A 20,480-nucleotide genomic window follows, 5' to 3' on the forward strand; every position below is an offset into this window, starting at 1 on the left:
TTAAGTGTCTTCTTCACTCTAATTAGCATAGCCAGAGATATTGGCCGAAGGCTGTCTCTAAGCAAGTTCTAGGTCTTGTGATCTTAGTAACTAGAAAACACATTCCTAAGGATGAAGGTAATTCAGAGCTCTCTAATGGTGAAAGGCCGTACCAAGCACAGAGAGCATGATTTGTTGGTTCATGGCTCCCGGATTCCAACTTCCCAAAGCTTCCATGTGTGTGCGTATGAATTCATAGTGTTCTAAACCAGCCCTTATATCTGGGCATTGCACCTCTCGTGGTGTAGTCGTGCCAAAGCAGGACTACAGCTGAACTTCAAGAAAACAAAAGTAATGACTACAGGAGAATTACACAACTTTAAGGTTGACAATGAGGAAATTGAAATTGTTCAAGACTTTCTATTCCTTGGTTCCACCATCAACCAAAAGGGAGACTGCAGCCAAGAAATCAGAAGGAGATTGAGACTGGGAAGGGCAGCCATGGAGGAGCTAGAAAAGATTTTGAAGTGTAAGGATGTGTCACTGGCCACCAAGACTAGATTAATTCATGCCATCGTAATCCCTATTACTATGTATGGGTGTGAAAGCTGGACAGTGAAGAAAGCTGATAGGAAGAAAATAGATTCCTTTTAAATGTGGTGTTGGAGGAGAGTGTTACGAATTTCGTGGACTGCCAAAAAAAAAAAATCAGTGGGTTATAGATCAAATCAAGCCTGAACTGACCCTAGAAGCTAAAATGACTAAACTGAGGCTATCGTATTTTGGTCACGTCATGAGACGACAAGAGTCACTGGAAAACACAGTCATGTTAGGAAAGGTTGAGGGCAGCAGGAAAAGAGGAAGACCCAACAAGAGATGGATTGACTCAATAAAGGAAGCCACAGCCTTCAATTGGCAAGATCTGAGCAAGGTGACAGACATCAGACATCTCCAGGTGACAGACATCAGACAAAATGGCTGCTTTGGAAGGGGGACTCTATGACATTATACCCTATGCCTCCCTTCCCCAAACCCCACCCTCCTCAGGCTCTATGTCTAAAATCTCCATGGTATTTCCCAACCTGGAGCTGACAACCCTATCCATCATACACCTGTCAATCAGGATATTTAAGATATTGTAGTTACATAGTGATGCTGCTGAAGATACCCTTCACAATGGTTTCCTGGGTAACAAAGCTGATTTAACTTGGCCATCCCCTGCTTTTGGTAAACTGAGGAGGCAAACCAAAGATACTGGTCCACAATGACAGAGTCTCAGAAATGTAATTTCTTCCCTCAAGATCCATACTATATTCCTGGGTAAGTCATCACATTCCTCTATGCTTTCAGATGCCAAAGAAATTTTTAATAACAAAAAAAACACTGAAGGCAGCATTTTTTCCAATGTGGCTAAAATACATTGGGGAATGATTTACTTGACTTTTACATCCTAGTGAAATTTTGGTAGCTGAGTAGAGCCCCCAAGTACATTTGCAGTATACCAAGATCTGGAGGGGAAACAACATGGGAGGACTGTTGCTTTCCTGCCATGATTGGGATATTCCAATAGTCATCTAGCTAGTTTCTGTTGGAAAACAGAATGCAGGACTAAATGGTCCTTTGGTGTGATCCAGCAGAGTGATTATTGCATTAAAATAAAGGAGGGATATCTACCAACACCAATACCAAAACCTTTAATGGCATAAAAGGAGGGATATCTTTTAGCTTGACACAAAATTGTAATTATTTTTATTTTAAACATTTCTACCCTGCCTTTATATTTGGAATTCCCAGGCTTACAATAGGAATTGACACAATAAAACACATTTCCTGAATCACCCAAAACAACTGCAATCCCAAAGAATAAAGCTGGTGTGTTTATTTTATTTTAAACAGTCTGGCTCAAAGCTGGTGTGTTTATTTTATTTTAAACAGTCTGGCTCATAACATTATAACCAGGCACAAATAGATCCTATTACAGTAATCTAACCTGGATATGATCAGAGAATGGCCAGGTCACACTTTTTGAGGAATGGCTATAGCTAGTAGCCAAAGCTGCTGAAAAGTGCTACGTGCCATAGAGGAGATGTGAGCCTCCAACTGTAAGCCACAATCTAGTTACACACAACAATACCAGGTGTGGATGGCTGGGTTTTAACTGTAATACCAGAGATACTTTCTTCCACAAAAATGAATCAGAACAGGAAGATTTCCAGGTAGGCATATCACATGAGTGGTCACAAAGATAAATCAGAAGTCATGTACCTTTTCTGAAAGACAATGAACACCAGTGTAAATTCTCTCCCTCCACACCCTTATCTACAATTTTGTTTCAAGGTATGCAGGGTTTTACCCTCAGATGCGCTATCAGGTTGGACAGACATATGGCAGAACCACCTCCCAACTACTGACAGACCCTGAGATTACAAAAAGTAATTGCCCGGTGCTGGCACCGCTGATCAAGCCAAAGTTCATTGAGGATTTCAGCCAAAGGAGGATCCCAAAAAATGAGATGATGGATCAGTACCAAAGTTACATCCCTGGATACACAGGTGAAGGAAGACCTTTGGTAAAACCATGGAGTTGGGGAGGGGATCTATGTCAGAGCCAGCCTCTGGGTTTGGCATGGTGGGGCAGAGGCCCTACCACTAACCAGAGATGCTTGGCCTATCCTATCCTATTAGGAATGGGAGATCACCCAGAGTTGCCTGTAATGTGTCTGAAGGGAGCAGATCACATCTGTTTCATGCTCATTTTAGCCTTGTCAGTATAGATAGGGCTTGTGTGTGTGTAAAGTGCCGTCAAGTCGCAACCGACTTATGGCGACCCCTTTTTGGGGTTTTCATGGCAAGAAACTAACAGAGGTGGTTTGATAGACAGGGCTTACAAGAGCATAAATGGGTCACATTCTGCTCTCTCCTTTTTAACTAGTATAGGCAAGTGAAGGATAGGTTCATCTGTGGCTATCAGCTAGGATGGCTAAATGAAACTTCCATGTTCAGAGGCAGTATAATTCTGAATGGCAGTAGCTAGAGGAGTAGGCCTTCTAAGGAATACTGGAGAGATACAGAGATGCAATGGGAAGTCTCCTCTGAGGACTGGTGATTGTGTTTCATCTCTGCATCAGGAGCAAATTCAATGACAATCACACCCAATGCAGAACTATCTACACTCAGAGGATGCTGATTTAATGCTTGGATCTGGTCACTTTTCAGAGATGCATCAGGCAGCCTCCTCCGTGAATGGTTGCTCTGTTTAAATAATGTATTAATTGTTGCATGCTGGTGAGTCCTGGGAATTACTGGGTTAGCTAGATAAAGACCGGATTGTTTTGAAATGAAAACTGTGATTATTACAAGCCAAGAAGCCACATAAAATTGTTGTGTTCTGCCAGCCCTTGTCCTAGTTCCTGATGAGGCCCTGATCATGCAAGCTGAAATTATTTTTGTTTGTTTTTCAGGTGTTTCTCCTTATCAAGGTCACTTTCCTCTTCCAGACGTAGAACTCAGGCCCCCTGTTTCAAGGACTGGGCCCCCACCTGTTCCCCAGTCATGGCCTAATGCCAATTTGACACAGCTAGTGGAACAGAGAAAATACTCTCCGTGCCATCCTGGCATCAGATTGTCATGCGGACCGGGATGGAGGCAATTTGCAGCCTCTGCTGGCACACAGCTGGTTTCAGAAAAGGGCGACCGGAAAATGATTTGCCACCCCGATATTCCACTGGTGTGCGGGCAAGAGGAGATGCAGGGGCCTTGTCACACAGACATTGCTTTATCGTGTGGGCAGGGCTGGAGGAGTGCCCCTTTTCTCGCTGGAACTGATCAGGTATGTGTGGTAGTTGATCTGACCATCTGGTGAGGCTGGCCAGAGCTAAAACAAATTATTCCTCTGCCATGGCTCTTGGAAAAACCTTCCTGAGGAGACAAGGAGGATTTGTACACTGGCACAGGTCTGTTGCCCTACTAGGTTGATAACTGCACTCTCGTATATGAGAGACATATACAAACCAGTATTACAATATTTTTAACCTTTACATAGCGCTTCGAATAAATTATATTTTCAGTATTTATATTATTTTTTTCTTTCTACCCAACCTTGGGTACCAAGCTTCTGTTTTTAGGTTGGGTTTTATTCCCCTTTTTTCTTCCACTCTTGGAAAAACCTCCCAGAGGAGGCAAGGAGGATTTGTCCACTGGCACAAGTCTATAGGCACTTTGCTGTTCAAACAGGCTATTGAGGGCCATTGAAATGAAATGAAACTTGTACAGGTGAGAGTATGCAGTCTTTGGGGGCCATTAATCTATCTTTTTTATTCTGTTTTAATGTGTTTGCGCAGTGTGGTTTACACTGGCATCCCTAAGCCACCTTGAACCACTTTTGAAACAGTGCAAAAAGTGGGATAAAAATATGTAACAAATGCTGCTCAGCATGGGGTTTCTGTTTGGAGAAAAACAATTTAGACATGAAGCATCAGTTGATAAGGAAGCCAATGAGGGCTAGATGAACCCAGTAGATAGCAAGTCCCTCAGGGAGGAATATGATAGTCTGTAAGTTCTCCTTGGAACTTGGTTGTGATCTTGTGTGTCTTAACTGCAGAGAGCTTGGCTTTTTTTGCTGACCGCATACCCCTTGGGCTAACAAGAGCCAAGATTGGGGGTCACTGTTCCCCTTCAAACTCCCTGATTCCCGTTGCTGCATATGAACAAATGAATGTCCATTCCCTTTAACGAAACAAAGAGCCCGTGGCACAGAGTGGTAAGTTGCAGTATTGCAATCAAATCTCTGAGTTCAGTCCCGACAGAAATCGGTTTCAGGTAGCCGGCTCAAGGTTGACTCAGCCTTCCATCCTTCCGAGGTCGGTAAAATGAGTAGCCAGCTTGCTGGGGGCAAAGGGAAGATGAGTGGGGAAGGCAGTGGCTGACACGCATAGCTGAGCTGGAATGCAGGAGTATACCTGGCAGCAATTCAGTCCACACCAGTACTGCTATATACAATTTATTTATAGTATTTACACAATCCAGGATGCAATTTTCTCCAACAAAATGCTCCGCCATACATCTATAATTTCTCCACCACGTATCTGTACGTAGTTCATGGACTTATATATATTTACAGCAGTGATTCCCAACCTTTTTTTAACCAGGGACCACTAGGACTTTTTTGTTCGGTGCAGGGACCCCAAGGTTCAAAATAAAAATTCCGAGAATTTGAAAATAAACTTTAATCATAACTGTTAGTTAAACATTAAACTTAGAATAATATTTGAATATATATTTTTATAATAGAGAATGTTGTCAGTGGCAAACCACCCCGTAAACAAAGTCTGCTTAGTAAACGTCGGGATGGATGTGACATCACCCCATGGGTTAGTAATGACCCGGTGCTTGCAAAGGGGACTACCTTTACCTTTTTTAACGGAACAAGAGAAAATTTGGAAAACTCTAAAGAGGAGTGGACCATCCCACCTCTGCTCCAAGTTCCATCGTCCTGAGACTCAGTGAGCCCCACCATCCACAACCCACCCACAGTTTTTCCAAGGGCCGCCCCCTTTGCATCCCATCCCATCCCATCCCATCCCTTCGTTCTGTTGTACTGATGACTGGAAAGCAGGAAAACCCTCAAGGACAAGCTACTATTCCCACCAACTCCTTCCATACTCAAGGGGTACAACCTGAGCTAATCCTCAAGATGATGCTCAGAAACCATCCCAAATATAGTCCCCTAGGGATTACCAGAAAGGCCAGAATTCGTGAGATGGTGGCTGAACCAACTTTTCAAAGCAAGAGTGAAATGCAAAAAGCAGTGAGAGGGATGAATTGTCACCGCATTTGATCCTCCTCTCGTCTCTAATACCAGAAATTAGCCTGACTGAGTAAATCTGCAGATGGGAGAGTTGTGGGGGAGGGATATGGCCAGGGAAGAGTTCAACATCTGCCCACCCCACAAACTCACACTCCCGCATATGTTAACATATGAAGCTGCCTTATACCAGGCTTAGGGTTGCCAGCTCCTGCTTAGGGTTGGGAAATACCTGGAGATTTTGGGGGTGGAGTCAGAGGAGGGCAGGGTTTGGAGAGGGGAGGGACTTCAATGCCATGGAGTCCAATTGCCAAAGCCGCCGTTTTCTCCAGGGGAACTGATCTCTATCAGCTGGAGATCAGTCGTAATAGCAGGAGATCTCCACCCATCGTGTGGAGGTTGGCAGCCTACCAGGGCTGCTTATTCCAGCTAGCAGTGGAGTGGCTCTTCAGGGTCTCAGACACAGAGAGGTCTTACCTAGCATCTGCTACTTGAGATCCTTTAACTGCAGACGCCAGGGATTGAATCTGAGGCTTTCTGCATGCAATGCGGGTGCTCTACCTCTGCGCCACAGGTTTGAGCCTGCCCTGTTTTTTTGTTTTTAATAAATACCAAGAAATATCACTCTGTCCTATAAAAACACTTCTGCCTTTTGCAAAACTGTGTATGCCCATGCCCATTATGTGTAAAGGTGGCTGTTGGTTGTCTGCCTTAACACCCCCCAAATTAATTATTTTTGATATCCCATCATTTATTTAACCATTCTGTTATTTCTTATCTCTCCAAGATGTAGCAAGGGCAGCTTCTGGTTTTATGAAGTGAAGGTTTTCCAGCAGAATCTCATTGGCTACCTAGAGCTTCATGTAGCCAGGCTGTGGACTGAGACCGTTTCTATCCAGTTTTATTTCACCCATCCTCTAAGGAGCTCAAGGCACCCCACCTCCCCATTTCATCTTCACAACAGCCCCTTGAGGTAGGCTGGGCTGAGAGTGAGAGGTCCAAGGTCTCCTCAGTCCTAGCCTAACACTCCGCTACACCCTTGTCTCTTTCCACCTCTATGCCAATCTTGCAAGTTATGACTGCAGCTCGCCCTTGTATGACTTACTTTGTGCAGCCCCCAGCCCCACTCAGAATGGCATCAGACTTCTTGCCTTTGGCTTTCAGCCAACCAGGATCGAAGCAGTGCCTCTCCCAAGGGCGACGGAGTCAGTGAACGTGAGCCGATTTGGACGGACCCCCAAGCTAGATATGCCCAACCTCATCCAGCGTAAAGCCATCTCAGGTAGGTAGACAGAAAAAGAGACAGAGAAGCTGTTGAAGGCAATCAGACTGGTCTTGGGGCCCTGCCCCTTATAGGCATACCCCATTTAAAGAGCCGGGGTGGTTATTGGTCAGTATCTCATATGTCTTCAAAGAAGTGATATACCAGTAACAATTTTCAAGTACTTGAAGGGCTGTCATATAGAGGATGGTGCTGAGTTGTTTTCTGTTGCCCCAGAAGGTCGGACCAGAACCAACGGGTTGAAATTAAATCAAAAGAGTCTCCATCTAGAAAGAATTTTTTTACAGAGCGGTTCCTCAGTGGAACAGGCTTCCTCGGGAGGTGGTAAGCTCTCCTTCCCTGGAGGCTTTTAAGCAGAGGCTAGATGGCCATCTGTCAGCAATGCGGATTCTATGACCTTAGGCAGATCCTGAGAGGGAGGGCATCTTGGCCATCTTCTGGGCATGGAGTAGGGGTCACTGGGGCTGTGGGGGGAGGTAGTTGTGAATTTCCTGCATTGTGCAGGGGGTTGGACTAGATGACCTTGGTGGTCACTTCCAACTCCATGATTCTATGACCTGGGTTCAACCTTCCATTCTGCCACGGAGCTGGCTGGGTAGCTTCAGATCAGCCTAGCCTTCCTCATAGGGTTGTTGCAAGGGCAAAATGAGGAAAGAACCTTGTACACTGCTGTGAGCTCCATGGGGGAAAGGAGGAATAAAAATGAATGGATGGATAGATAGAAAAGACATTCTTTCACACTCTGAGGTGATTATGAAAGAGAAACCCAAGGTAGGGCTACACAAATAGAGGCTGTCTCGGTTTTCATTGAGTTCTATGGGGGGAGAATTATTGCTTTTTTGAGGCACTGCCCTTGGAGATGAATGGGAGCCGGTGGAGCAGGGTGGAGAAGTAGCAGGTAGGAGGCAGGGAAAGGCCTGGTGCAATCCAACCCTCCCTTCCCATAATAATGGTTATATAGTTAGTTAAATTATCAAAGCAACTTTTGAGTGTGTGCAGAGTGCCATATTCTGTCTGCTGAGCAAGTGCCTCTATACCCTTAGAATTGAGGAGCAGTGCTGTCTTGGAAGGGTAGATGTCAGGGCAGCCACATAGGCCAGAGGCCCTGTCCCTCTCTCTGAAGAACAGAAGAGCAGGTTAGCAGCTACCTCATCTATTTCATGCATCCAGCACCAGTCTCAATCCTCTTGGGCTGCTCCTTCTCCTAAAAAGAGGCCCCATCTCTCAAGCAACCAGGTCTTCAGCCACCACTGTCCACTTCACAAGCTAACCGTGAAACCTGGAAGGATTCTCCTCAGAAGAGTTGGTTTTTATACCCCGCTTTTTCTCCGCCTTTAAGGAGTCTCAAAGCGGCTTACAATCGCCCTCCCTTCCCCAACCCCACAACAGACACCTTGTGAGGTAGGTGGGACTGAGAGAGTTCTGAGAGGACTGTGACTGGCCCAAGGTCATCCAGCAGGCTTCAAGTGGAGGAGCGGGGAAACAAACCTAGTTCACCAGATTAGAGTCCTCCACTCATGTGGAGGAGTGGGGAATCAAACCAGGTTCTCCAGATTATAGTCTGCTGCTCCTAACCACTACACCACACTGGCTCTCTTGGTTGTGATCTTGTGGGTCCAGATAACGGAGTGGTGGCCTTAATCTCTGTTGATAAAAGGAGGCCTTCAAACCTTTGGAATAGGCGTCTGATCATGCGGATGGGGAGACAAAGTCATAGAGGATAGGCGTAATCAGAGGAAACTTTACAGCTTTGCCAGAATTGGTCCCAAGGCTTCCCTTTCCTTTTGAATGAAACGTAGAAGCACATTTCCCCCTAAATATTGCTCACTCTTTATCCCCAGTGGAGCCCACCCATTATGCCTCTGCATGTCACTGTTCTGGCGGAGTCTCCTGTCAAAGGAAACCCAGACAGAACAGCATGCAGAAATGCAGCAAGAAACCTCCTCTTCGGATGGAACATTCTGCTGCATCAGGCATAGTTGAATGCTACCCAAGACTGAAACACAGCAGAATCATCCAAGCCAAACAGGGGCCAATTGGAGCAGTGACTCATGTACAAATGCGGCAGCCATCTGGTTCTGCGTGGAGGTAAAATTTGTTACATTTCTGCAACTGGAAGTTGTTAATCAAGTCACACATACTGCAGAAATAGTTCCCCACACAGCAAAGACTGATTTGTGGGAAGCCAGGCCAAACCATGCAGAGAAGCAGCAGGCATCTTACTGTGTAGGTGGTACTCTAAGTGTTTTATTATTCCAGTCATTAATAGTTGGAGTGAAAGAATGCTTGTATCTGTGCAACAGGAGGCCTCACTTCTGCACAGCCCGCTATTGAAGTCAGTTACTCTGGCCAGACAAATTTGACCGCTGTAGTTGCTCACTGGATTTCAGCCCCTAGGCCGATTTAGTAGCCCTCAGGGCCACTAGGCTAGTTCACTTCTTTTGCGTAATTATTTTTGGAGCCAAGAGTTTTCTTGATCCTGCCTATGATCCTTTGCACCAAAAGCTCTCTCCTTCCTCCCCAGGGTACACAGGCTTCATCCCCCGTTTCACCTGGATTATGGGAGTCAACTACCTCAAGGGTGTCACAGATGCTATGAATGAATTTGACTGCAATCAGGTAAAGCAAATCACAAGGTTGGTGTGGGGGGAGCTGATGGGGCAGCAGCTAGATGAACGCTTGTCAAGGATGCTTTAGGCTGATCCTGCATTGAGCAGGGGTTGGACTAGATGGCGTGTATATGCCATCAAGTCACAGCTGACTAATGGCAACCCCGTAGGGGTTTCAAGGCAAGAGACATTCAGAGGTGGTTAGCCACTGCCTGCCTCCATGTCACAACCCTGGAGGTCTCCCATCCAAATACTTGCCAGGGTCAAGGATGAGTGTGTGTGACTGGCCCAAGGTCACCCAGCAAGTTTCCATGGCAGAGCGGGGATTCAAACCTGAGTTTCCCAGATCCTAGTCCAGCGCCTTAACCGTTACACCATGCTGGCTCTCCTGTTTGGCCCCTTCCAATTATATAATTACTCTCCCCCCGTCCCACAAAAAAAGAGAACTCTGGAATTGGTCAGCACAAGTATGAAAAGCCTCAAGAGAGTGATTTGTGGGGGTTCTGCCCTGCTACCCTCACCCCACAGCTAAACCTCTAGCCTGAAAACAACCAGCTGAACCAACCCCCCTTTTCTGCTTTTCCTCAGAGGGAGGCACGCAGCAAAAGGCTCATCTGGTTGAAAAGCTGTCCATAACGGCAATCAATAAATCAAGAGCAAACCACTATTAATTGGACAGAGGTTGTTTCTGCAATCCCAGACTGACCTTGCGGCTGTTTTTAAAAGCTCTCTTGTCTCCATTAAGAGATGCTGCTGGTTTTTAAGGCTTCAGTTCTTGCAAGTGCTTGGAACTTGATTACAGTTACTCTATGACACTTCACTGAACTTGGTATTTTAAACTTGAATTTCCTGCTACTCTTTTTAGCCTTGGCTTGCAAAAACAAAGTTTTAAAAAGGCTTTCTGTGCTGTTAGAACAAAGCCTCCCTTGTCTCCATCTGTGATTTATTGTTAGTGCAATTCTATTTTGGAAACCCACTCCAACACTCTCTGGAGTGTGCACTATCTAAATATAGCAAGGCAAGCTGCAAAGAACAGGCAATGACACACCAGCAGACTTAAGAGGGGTTGCTGGCTTTGAAAGTGTGGTAAGAGCCCTTCCCCTTTGCCTGTTGACAAGCAGAAAAGCTGCTGTGATTAACCAACGGACTGAACCTGGCATCAGGTGGTCCATCCCTGCAGTCACATAAGCAGACCATGAAAAGTCACTTCAGGGGTTGCAAATCTTCTCTTCCATCTTTAGGACAGCAGGAAACAGGAAGTGCAGCCCCTCCTTAACCCTGCCAATTTGTTCCTACAAGTTGGTGGAAGTTCCCAAGCAGGCATTGCAAGCTTGGGGCACCCCCTGCCATCTTTTGTACCCTATAGCTGTCTGCATTGGCAGCTGATGATCAGTCTCCTCTCAACTCAGTCTACATAAAACTGGTTAAGTAGGTTGCAAATCCTTTGTAATGTTAAGAAATGGGGCCTTGGATTACACAGAGCACTTCCCCCTACCATCTCCCCCCCGCCACACACCCCATGAAGAAAAAGAGCTAGATTTCCCCATTATTCTCCCATTTCCAAGTCTGAACGTTTTCTCTGAATTAAAAACTGGAGGTACATTTAACTTAGTCCCCCCAAATAGCTTATTTGTGTGGAAAATTGTTGGCAGTCAGGAGACCCTACCCCGAGTTTCTGCTGGAGGCACTGTTGGGGTGGCCTCCTGAATGAAGCCGCAACCCATACAGATTCAACATCTTCTGAGAGAGAGGAATGTTGTTCTGCTGTATTTGTGTCAGGAGCAATTGTGGCTCTTTCAATTGCAGCAGATGTAGAATGTCTCTTCCCTTTGTAGAGGATTATAATAATGACAGAGAACAGTAAACCATACAGAGATTCAGCAGGCAGCCTCCTCTAGGATGTTCTTAAGACTTTTTTCTTCTCAGAGAATGTTAATATGCTCTTCCACACTGGAGGGAATGGCCACCTTCACAACCAGATAATTCAAAATAAGGGCCAGACTAGAGATGCCATAATGGATACCATCTTAACATTTTATGCAGACTTAAAACTGGTTAAGGGAGTGGTAATTGGTTGTCATGACAGCCACAGAGGAAATGCTTGTGGAAAGATTAGGTCTTAGACCTAGGAATCTAAAGAGCTGCAGTAAGCTTACAGCCTTCATTAGAGGAAATCATGCTAACAATCAACATAAACTTGGACTGTTAGGGTTTCCAGATCTCCTGAGTACCAGAAAGATTAGGACCCCCATATATCCTCTGCAGGAACTACAAAGGATTTCATCCTCTTTTACACGCTTTTCTGAAAATGTTAATGCAACATTTGCTTAGTGTTACGTAAGGTTCTCCTACCCAAAATAATATATTCTTACTGTTGCAAATGCTAATTAATCTCAGAAGCTCAAGGGTAGAGAATCTAAGGCCAAGTAGTAACAAGATTTATTGGAGAACTGCTGGGAGAATTGGGACCATCCCTCACATAGGCAAGCTACCATTCTCTGCACACACTTGTTATAAACTGGACTAGATTTGATCCCATTACTTTCCATTACTAATCTACAAGGGCTACATGAGACCTGACCATACAAAGGCAATACACCTCCAACTACCTGTTGCTGGGGGCAACAAGGGTAGGCCTTTATGACCTGCTTGTGGGCTTTTCCATGGCAGCTAGCTGACCATTGAGGGAAGGGGATACTGGAGGGACCAAACCTTAAAGAACTGATCCAACAGGTATCTCACATTCTTCTATTTCAAGTACATTGCAGGAATTAACACTTAATTGGCAATCTAGACATCCTCAATGTTAACGTTTAAACGCAAAGACACCACCCTACTTTACCAGATCTGGGTAGAAAATAAAAGCAAATAGATTAGAAAAACCAAAGATAACAGTATGCTCATTTTGGAGCCACTCTGTTTCTGCACCGCACAATGGAATTCTGTGGAACTTAGAAAACTTTGCTGCACCCCCCCATGCAACGTATGTAAAGTACTGTAGTCTCTTGGGGGTCACTGGGGCCAAGCACCTGCAGCTCCCACATACCAAGGCAAACCGTTGCCACCTCTTGCCATGCAATGTCTCATTTATCCTTTCACAGGAAAAGATGAGAAGCCCGTTGTACAGCTTTGGCAAGCGATTGCCTCGCACCTACTGGCCCAATACCAAGATATACGGCAGCCGAGGCCTGATTCCATACTACACTGGGTTTGTGCCAAGTAAGTCCGCAACCAACACACCCAGCCAAGTTATAAAAACCCAACCCAGTTCTCCATGACCACCCCTTTTGAAAAGATGTTGCCTTCTGGCTACAGAAAGCCAAGGGGAAGCTAGGCTCTGTCACCAGTCACAGAAGCAACAGGGAAGCAGGTACAACCTCCCCCCAAAGGTATAAGGATCAGCTGCACCAGGTCCATACCAGCAGGTACTTGCAAAATGTGCAGAAAATCAACTTCCTGTCATCTTTGGGGGTATATTACATTTCCCTTTGCAACAAAAAACCCACCCTATGTATAATTATAGAGAGATTAAGTGTTAATCTATTGCAGCAACAAAAAAAGGTGCCTTTTGGCACTTTAAGGACTATTTCATTCCAACATAAACTTGTGAAGCAGAGCCCACTTCTTCAGATGCTGGCAGCCCAACAAAGAGGATCTCTAGGCCATAAAAGCAGATGCAGGAATAAAATGGTTAGTCCTCAAGGCAGTACACATGTAGACAACCACCAGCTATGCAGCACCTTAATGCTTAAAATATACCCAAAACTATTACAGGAACTGCTTGCCTTCAAGACTGCCCCCTTCTGCAACTTGTTCTTGTCAGCAAGTGGATTTGACAATCAGAAACTTCTGGAAGTCAGTTACTGGTCACATTAAGATACCCCAAGGGCTGTCAGTGGCTCTTCCAGTTTTTGGGAACTTCACTGCCTTGAGAAGGCACAGCACACCCATGGCAATATTCCTAAGGTGTTGGAATTTTCTTCATTCGGTTTCAAAATTACTGTTCCTGAGAAAGGAGGCAGCACCATCCATGAGGTGGATGCAAAGGTTCTATTCCATTAATAGTAGCACCCCATCAGCAAAAAACTCTTAGCATCCAGCTTCAGGTTGCAGCAAACAATTAAGTTACCTCTTACCTGGTGTTCTATAGAAACCCAAAGACCTGCCAAGAAGGCTGATGAAGGTGTTGGCATTTGTTGCAAGCACTCATTCATACTTGGTCAAGATTTAGATGAAACAAGGACAAGTGAATGTCTGTTTGCAGTAAGAGGTGGATTGGAAATTGAAGTTTAAAAACTTGTTCCCTGGAAATCAAGGTCAAACCTGTAAAAATGTACAGTATTTTTGAAGTGTAGTGTTTTGGTTGCTTGACAGTTGAAACCATAGAAGTGGTAATATAAACTAAAGAAATGCTAGGCAAAAAGCTGCTATTCAACATTTCTATGCTAGGTAACTGTAGCCTGTGTAAAGTACCCCCCCTTTTTTGTCAAGGGAGGATAGTAAATATCCCAGCAGGCAGAACAGGTCCCAGTGGTTGTCAACTCCTGGACATTGGACACATTCCATCAACATGCCACATCAGGATCTTCTTTAGAGCAGTGCCCTATCAGTCTTCCATATCAAGTAGCCTAAAACAGAACCTTGGCTTACCTGTGAAGGTTCCTTCTACACTGAGGGAGGACATCATCAGCGGGTGTTTTCCTTCCTTTGCTCATGTTTAAATTATCTCTGCTGTAACCCTTACGGGATCTAAGCCAATTTTCCCTATGCACTGGATATCCAAAGAGATTGCGTCCCTTCCACTCAAGGTGGAGGAGCAACTTGAAGCTTCAAGAGCAGTAATGATCTTCCCACAACTCACTTTATTTCTACACGTCACTATTCTGGATTAGAAGGAGCCAAGCCCAGAGCAATGACTCATGCAGAAAAGCAGCTTCCTTTGAAGGTGTTATTCTGCTGCATCAAAATTTGGTTGCATCAAACTGCATGTTACGCAGTGATGAAGTAACTATTCCCACATAGATGCCTAGTAGACAAGGCCACATCAGTATATCATACAGGAAAACAGCAGGTAGCCTCCTCTTAAGCGAAGCACTGGAGGAGCAGTGGCCTTTTATTTGCTTAGCTGAGGCAATAAAACCACTAAAATGCCAACCAGACACACCTTTTGAATCCTGTCCTGTTATCACATGTTGAGAGAAAACAAGTCTAAGCAGAGACAGCTGACTCAAGTATGTCTTTTTCCCAGCCATCAGGCACAACTACGCTCTAACCTTTGGAAACAGCACTCGGAAAGCTTACTATGATGAACTACTGCGGAGACAAGAGGCAGCGTGAAAAAGCTTTTAATGTCTGTACAGCATCAGACAGATGACATCAAGAAGAAAGCTGGAAGTGCAGAACAAAGAAACCAAGAACAAGGTTGGAATGAATAAAGTCCATACAAGCTTTGAACAAAATGTACAGGTGTTTACAGCCAGGGTCTTAGGCTGCCTCCTCCTCTGCTTCCTCTTCAAACTCGCCCTCCTCTTCAGCTGTAGCATCCTGGTACTGTTGGTACTCAGACACCAGGTCATTCATGTTGCTTTCGGCCTCTGTAAACTCCATCTCATCCATGCCTTCTCCGGTGTACCAGTGCAAGAAGGCCTTTCGGCGGAACATAGCTGTGAACTGCTCTGAGATGCGCTTGAACAGCTCTTGGATGGCCGTGCTATTGCCAATGAAGGTGGCAGACATTTTCAGGCCCCGGGGAGGGATGTCACAGACAGCTGTTTTCACATTATTGGGGATCCACTCCACAAAGTAGCTGCTGTTCTTGTTTTGCACATTCAGCATCTGCTCATCCACCTCTTTCATGGACATGCGCCCCCTGAAAACAGCAGCTACCGTGAGATAGCGTCCGTGACGGGGGTCACAGGCTGCCATCATATTCTTGGCATCAAACATTTGTTGCGTGAGCTCCGGCACCGTCAGGGCACGGTACTGTTGGCTCCCACGGCTGGTGAGCGGGGCAAAGCCAGGCATAAAGAAATGCAGCCGGGGAAAGGGGACCATGTTGACTGCCAGTTTGCGCAGGTCAGCATTCAGCTGCCCTGGGAAACGCAGGCAAGTGGTCACCCCACTCATGGTGGCAGACACCAAGTGGTTTAGGTCACCATAGGTGGGAGTTGTCAGCTTGAGGGTTCTGAAGCAGATGTCGTAAAGGGCTTCATTGTCAATGCAGTAGGTCTCATCTGTGTTCTCCACCAGCTGGTGCACTGAAAGGGTGGCATTGTAGGGCTCAACAACAGTGTCCGACACTTTGGGGGAGGGGACCACGCTGAAAGTGTTCATAATTCGGTCTGGATACTCTTCACGGATCTTGCTGATTAGGAGAGTACCCATGCCAGAACCAGTGCCACCCCCAAGGGAATGTGTGAGCTGGAAACCCTGGAGACAGTCACAGCTTTCTGCTTCCTTCCTTACAACATCTAACACTGAGTCAACCAGCTCGGCACCTTCTGTGTAGTGGCCCTTGGCCCAGTTGTTGCCTGCCCCACTCTGACCTGTAAAAAAGCAACTTGTTAGCAGAGATAGTCAGGATTGGGTTTTTGCTTTAAATGGACATTAATGCAGATTGTCCTTCCCTTGGGCTTATCTGCCATGAAGGGTCACCTTGTTCATCCATATAAGAGATTCAGTTTCTTGGACAAGCACTGCCTAGAAGCTCAGGGCTGGGCTTGGCAGTTGTTTTGCTCCAAATTGCGCAAATGATCTCAACCCCACAAGGGTACATATTAGCATGTCTGAGATCACCAAGCTCCTGGTTCACGCCCTTGAATTGCTCATACAAATACAAATCCTGATAGGGCTCAAACACATAAGAACTTAATATCCAAGCCAACCCTAATTTCCAAGATGAACACACCCTCTGGCACAAAGCTTATGCTAGCTTTAAAACATATCCCCTGGCAATTCAGAAGCTTTACAATACAGGGGAAATATTTCAAAGTCAATGAAGATGGTCCTACCAACCCAATTTTTATAAAAATAATGTTTTATTACCATCAAGGTCAGGTAAGTTGTATGCATTATATATAAAAAAGTATTTTCTGCGCTTGGTTGGCATTGAAGTAATAATATTAAAGCAAAGCCTAGAAAGCGGGCAATTACACAAAGTAATTTGTAAGATACCAAACTGTGGTATCACATTCCTCACCCCCACCAATTTAGTTGCTCTCCCCACCACTAGGATCAGGCAAATAAGTTTTTAAGGTTAGTGCTTCAGTTCTGTTCTCAGCCACCACAGCAAGCCCATACGTTACCCACCAAAGACAAAGTTATCTGGGCGGAAGATCTGCCCAAAAGGGCCAGAGCGCACTGAATCCATGGTCCCAGGCTCCAGGTCCACCAACACAGCCCGAGGAACATACTTGCCACCTGTGGAAGATGACAGCAATGTTAAACAGAGAAGCTGATAAAAGGCTCAGTTTCAAAATATGGAAGACCTGAGGTGTGCTCGTGCCACTCACTAACCTGCAAGGACCTTTCCAAACCAGCAAGGATTTTTACAGCCAGCAATATATGGCATAGGTTATGAACCCCAGAAATAAATTAATGGCTATTATACATGCAAGCTCTTACTATATAGCCTTTATAATGCCCCTTGAATGCATTCTTATTCCTCACAATGGGGCTCACTGTTCATGCCCAAAAATGCTCACAACCACCACCATGCTGAAGACCAAGTCTCAGCAACTTCCACAAGCCACGCTATGCTTCAATTTGGGCTGGGTTTCCTAAGGCTACGCAAAGAAGTGTCCAATGAGCTGAAGAGCTGATCCCTCCTTCCGCTTACCAACGCTGAATTATTTCATCAATTGACAAGAGTCCAACTGACATTAACTGTACAGCTCCTTCTCTTTCTATCCTTCCTACATGAACCCCAATCGTATTCCTACTTAAAACAGGATGCCTATTTTTAAGTGCTAGAATAAGATCTTCGTTTAATGTAAAGCTCTGGAACCACATTCATGCGGTTACTTATCAATATTAACCCCATACAGCACTTATTGAAATCTATCAGGTATTTTACATTTCAAGAAAGACTCACATGAGACTAGACATAATCTCAGCCAATAAATCACACTCAGAGAGTCTAACTCAAACACTGTCGTGTAAAGAAAAAACTGCTCATCCAATAAAACTAGTCAAAGCCCGGCCTAATTTTATATAAGGCCTTGATAAGAACAGGCACGAGAAAAGGTATTCTGCTAATGCCCAGATCGGCGCTTAAACAATTACATCGTGCTTCCAAGGCAGTTAGTGTCATGGGGGGGGGGAGGAAAAAACAGTGCTCATGTTCGTCTAAAATTATTAGGCCAGGCCTGCTTTATTGGAACACCTCAACGACAAAACAGGCTTGAAACAGAAACACCTATTTACTGCTTTGCACTCACCCCAGGAATTAATTTCTACAGGAGGAAGAGACCAGGTAACAGGCGCTGAAGCTCAACTAACGAGATCAGGGCCTTTTTAAGTGTACATAATCAGGAACGAGGGACACTCCACACACACACTCAGCGACCACCTGGCCCAAACCGAAAGTGGTTTCTGCACTGCAGAAAACCAGCGAGGCTGCAGCTGAATCGTAACGTCCAGACGAGCCGCACTGGCAACCCTCCCCTCCCCGTCCTCATAAGGTCCTCACCAGTGGCCTCGTTGTAATACACGTTGATCCGCTCGAGCTGCAGATCGCTGTCGCCGTGGTAAGTGCCGGTGGGGTCGATGCCATGTTCATCGGAGATCACCTCCCAGAACTAGGGCGCAATAAGAGAAACATCAACACACGGTAAACCCCGATTAAAAGGAGCACGGCCTTCACCTAGGCCTCCGCCCCCCCAGCCTGGCCGCCCTCCGCCGCGGCCCAACCCGCACCTTAGCGCCGATCTGATTGCCGCATTGGCCAGCCTGCAAATGCACGATCTCTCTCATGATGGCAGACGCAAGATCTTGCGGCGTCTGAACTCTAAGCTGCCTCTTCTGGTGTCGTTGGCGGCGCGAGAATACTAGCTGCGTCAAGGTAACGGACGCGACCTTATATATCGGGACGCAAGAAAGGGGGCGGGCTCTGGTGGTTTACGCGCGCGGCTGGTCTCACTCCACCTCCTCTTCTGTGTGCCTATTGGGCGCCAGCAACCAGGCGAGGGCCAGGATTGGCTAAATGGGCTGCCGGTCTTAAATAATATAAAAAACGTACTTTTGGCTCGAGCTCATTCTCCCTCCTTCTCTTTCATTGGTACGTTACAAAAGTCGACTCGAGAGGCGGCTCCTTCCTCCTCCCCTCTTATTGGTCCGTTGCAGCCCCTTGTTTCAACGGCTGTTCCCTGTTGGATTATTTGAATGATTGATAGCGAGCGTGGATTGGCTCCTTCCTTCGTGAAGCGGGAGGAAGGCGTTAGCAAGAGAGCGGTTTCTTAGTAACGGCCACAGTAAAAACCCGCGCCCAAGCGCGCGCGCCGCTCTGTTGCGCCAGTAACTTGTAAAGCCCATTCATGATGATTACTACGCTATTACTGTAGTGTACCTTTACGCTATTGGTGTAATGGCTCGATTCCTTACAGGAGGTTGCGGGGGACGCGTAACCAAGGTTTCTAATGGCGATGGGATCTAGTACCACAATGATCTCCAAGGAGGCCTGCCAGGAAACCCAGCCAAGGTCCCAAAACACACTCCATGCAGCCATGACAACGGTCTTAGCACCACTAATCTGTCATGGCAACAGTCCGCCACTGCCACAAACGTGGCCTAGTAACATTTGTAAATACATACACACACACACACACACCAGATTTAGAAAAGAGCAAGAGTCCAGTAGCACCCTAAAGACAAAAATATTTTGTGGCAGGGTATGAGCTTTCTCATTCTAGCTGTATCTGAAGAAGTGAGCTGTGGCTCACGAAAGCTCATCCCCTGCCAGAAAATATTTTTGTTAGTCTTTAAGGTGCTACTGGACTCTTGCTCTTTTCTACTACTGCAGACCGACTAACATGGCTACCCACTGAATTGACAGGTGACTGGTTGATTCAGCAAGCATTAGACAACATGAAAAGAAATACAACAGAGGCGCGAGGAAGATAGCAAATTTCTCACTCCCACCTTTCAAAAACAATTTTAAAGACTAAATTCTGTTATCCATTCCTCTCCATCTCCCCCCACTTAGTATTTCCACATTTGTAGTACACAGAGGTGCTGGGCTGGGACCTACAAGACCCAGGTTTGAACCGCTATTCTGCCATGGAAGTTTGCTGTGTGATGTTAGGCCATTCACACATACATAGCCCAATTAGCTCCCAGGATTGTGAGGATAAAATGGAAGAGAGGAAAATGATATAAATCACTCTGGATCTAGGATTGCCACCGGTGGGATGTTTGTGGGGTGGAGCCTGATGAGGGCAGGGTTTTGGGGAGGGGAGGGACTTCAATGCCATAGAGCCCAATGGCCAAAACAGCCATTTTCTCCAGGTGAGCTGATCTCTATTGGCTGGAGATCAGTTGTAATAGCAGGAGATTTCCAGCTAGTACCTGGAGGTTGGCAACCTTATCTGGACCCTTCCTCATTAGGGAGAAAGGGTATAAATGAAGCAAATAAATAAATAAATAAATAAAGGCTCTTGGGAGCCTAAAGGAGACAGTTAACTGCTTCGCTTAGGGGTACCAGGTCTCCCATGGCCACCATCAGCAGGGGATGAGGGGGTAGGGTTGCCAGATCCAGGTTGGGAAACTCCTGGAGATTGGGGGATGGAGCCAGGGGAGGATAGAGTACACCT

General features: G+C 45.8%; 2 protein-coding genes across 2 annotated transcripts; one reads left to right on the forward strand and one right to left on the reverse strand.

Annotated features, from left to right (window-relative positions):
* The first annotated feature begins 1,229 nt into the window (after positions 1 to 1,229).
* On the forward strand, positions 1,230 to 15,784 carry CIMIP2A (ciliary microtubule inner protein 2A). The gene is made up of 7 exons (XM_056861001.1): positions 1,230 to 1,299; positions 2,317 to 2,531; positions 3,440 to 3,807; positions 6,946 to 7,063; positions 9,588 to 9,682; positions 12,774 to 12,891; positions 14,921 to 15,784. Exons 1-7 carry the CDS (start codon positions 1,244 to 1,246, stop codon positions 15,007 to 15,009), a joined length of 1,059 nt encoding a protein of 352 aa, XP_056716979.1. The 5' UTR covers positions 1,230 to 1,243; the 3' UTR covers positions 15,010 to 15,784.
* On the reverse strand, positions 15,006 to 18,745 carry TUBB4B (tubulin beta 4B class IVb). The gene is made up of 4 exons (XM_056861000.1): positions 18,589 to 18,745; positions 18,362 to 18,470; positions 16,981 to 17,091; positions 15,006 to 16,217 (listed from the first exon to the last, which is right to left on the reverse strand). The coding sequence occupies exons 1-4, from the start codon at positions 18,643 to 18,645 to the stop codon at positions 15,157 to 15,159; spliced, it is 1,338 nt and encodes a 445-aa protein (XP_056716978.1). The 5' UTR covers positions 18,646 to 18,745; the 3' UTR covers positions 15,006 to 15,156.
* Between the last annotated feature and the right edge of the window lie 1,735 nt (positions 18,746 to 20,480).

This window comes from Euleptes europaea, chromosome 14 (assembly GCF_029931775.1).
Source record: "Euleptes europaea isolate rEulEur1 chromosome 14, rEulEur1.hap1, whole genome shotgun sequence".
In the NCBI taxonomy this organism is placed as follows: Eukaryota; Metazoa; Chordata; class Lepidosauria; order Squamata; family Sphaerodactylidae; genus Euleptes; species Euleptes europaea.

Coding starts and splice junctions, on each gene's coding strand:
- CIMIP2A (XM_056861001.1), top strand. CDS start 1,244: ATGACAGAGTCTCAGAAATGTAATTTCTTCCCTCAAGATCCATACTAT. Junction 1,300..2,316: donor GATCCATACTATATTCCTGG/GTAAGTCATCAC, acceptor TTTTGTTTCAAG/GTATGCAGGGTTTTACCCTC. Junction 9,683..12,773: donor ATGAATTTGACTGCAATCAG/GTAAAGCAAATC, acceptor ATCCTTTCACAG/GAAAAGATGAGAAGCCCGTT.
- TUBB4B (XM_056861000.1), bottom strand. CDS start 18,645: ATGAGAGAGATCGTGCATTTGCAGGCTGGCCAATGCGGCAATCAGATC. Junction 18,471..18,588: donor GCAATCAGATCGGCGCTAAG/GTGCGGGTTGGG, acceptor ATTGCGCCCTAG/TTCTGGGAGGTGATCTCCGA. Junction 17,092..18,361: donor GTATTACAACGAGGCCACTG/GTGAGGACCTTA, acceptor CATCTTCCACAG/GTGGCAAGTATGTTCCTCGG.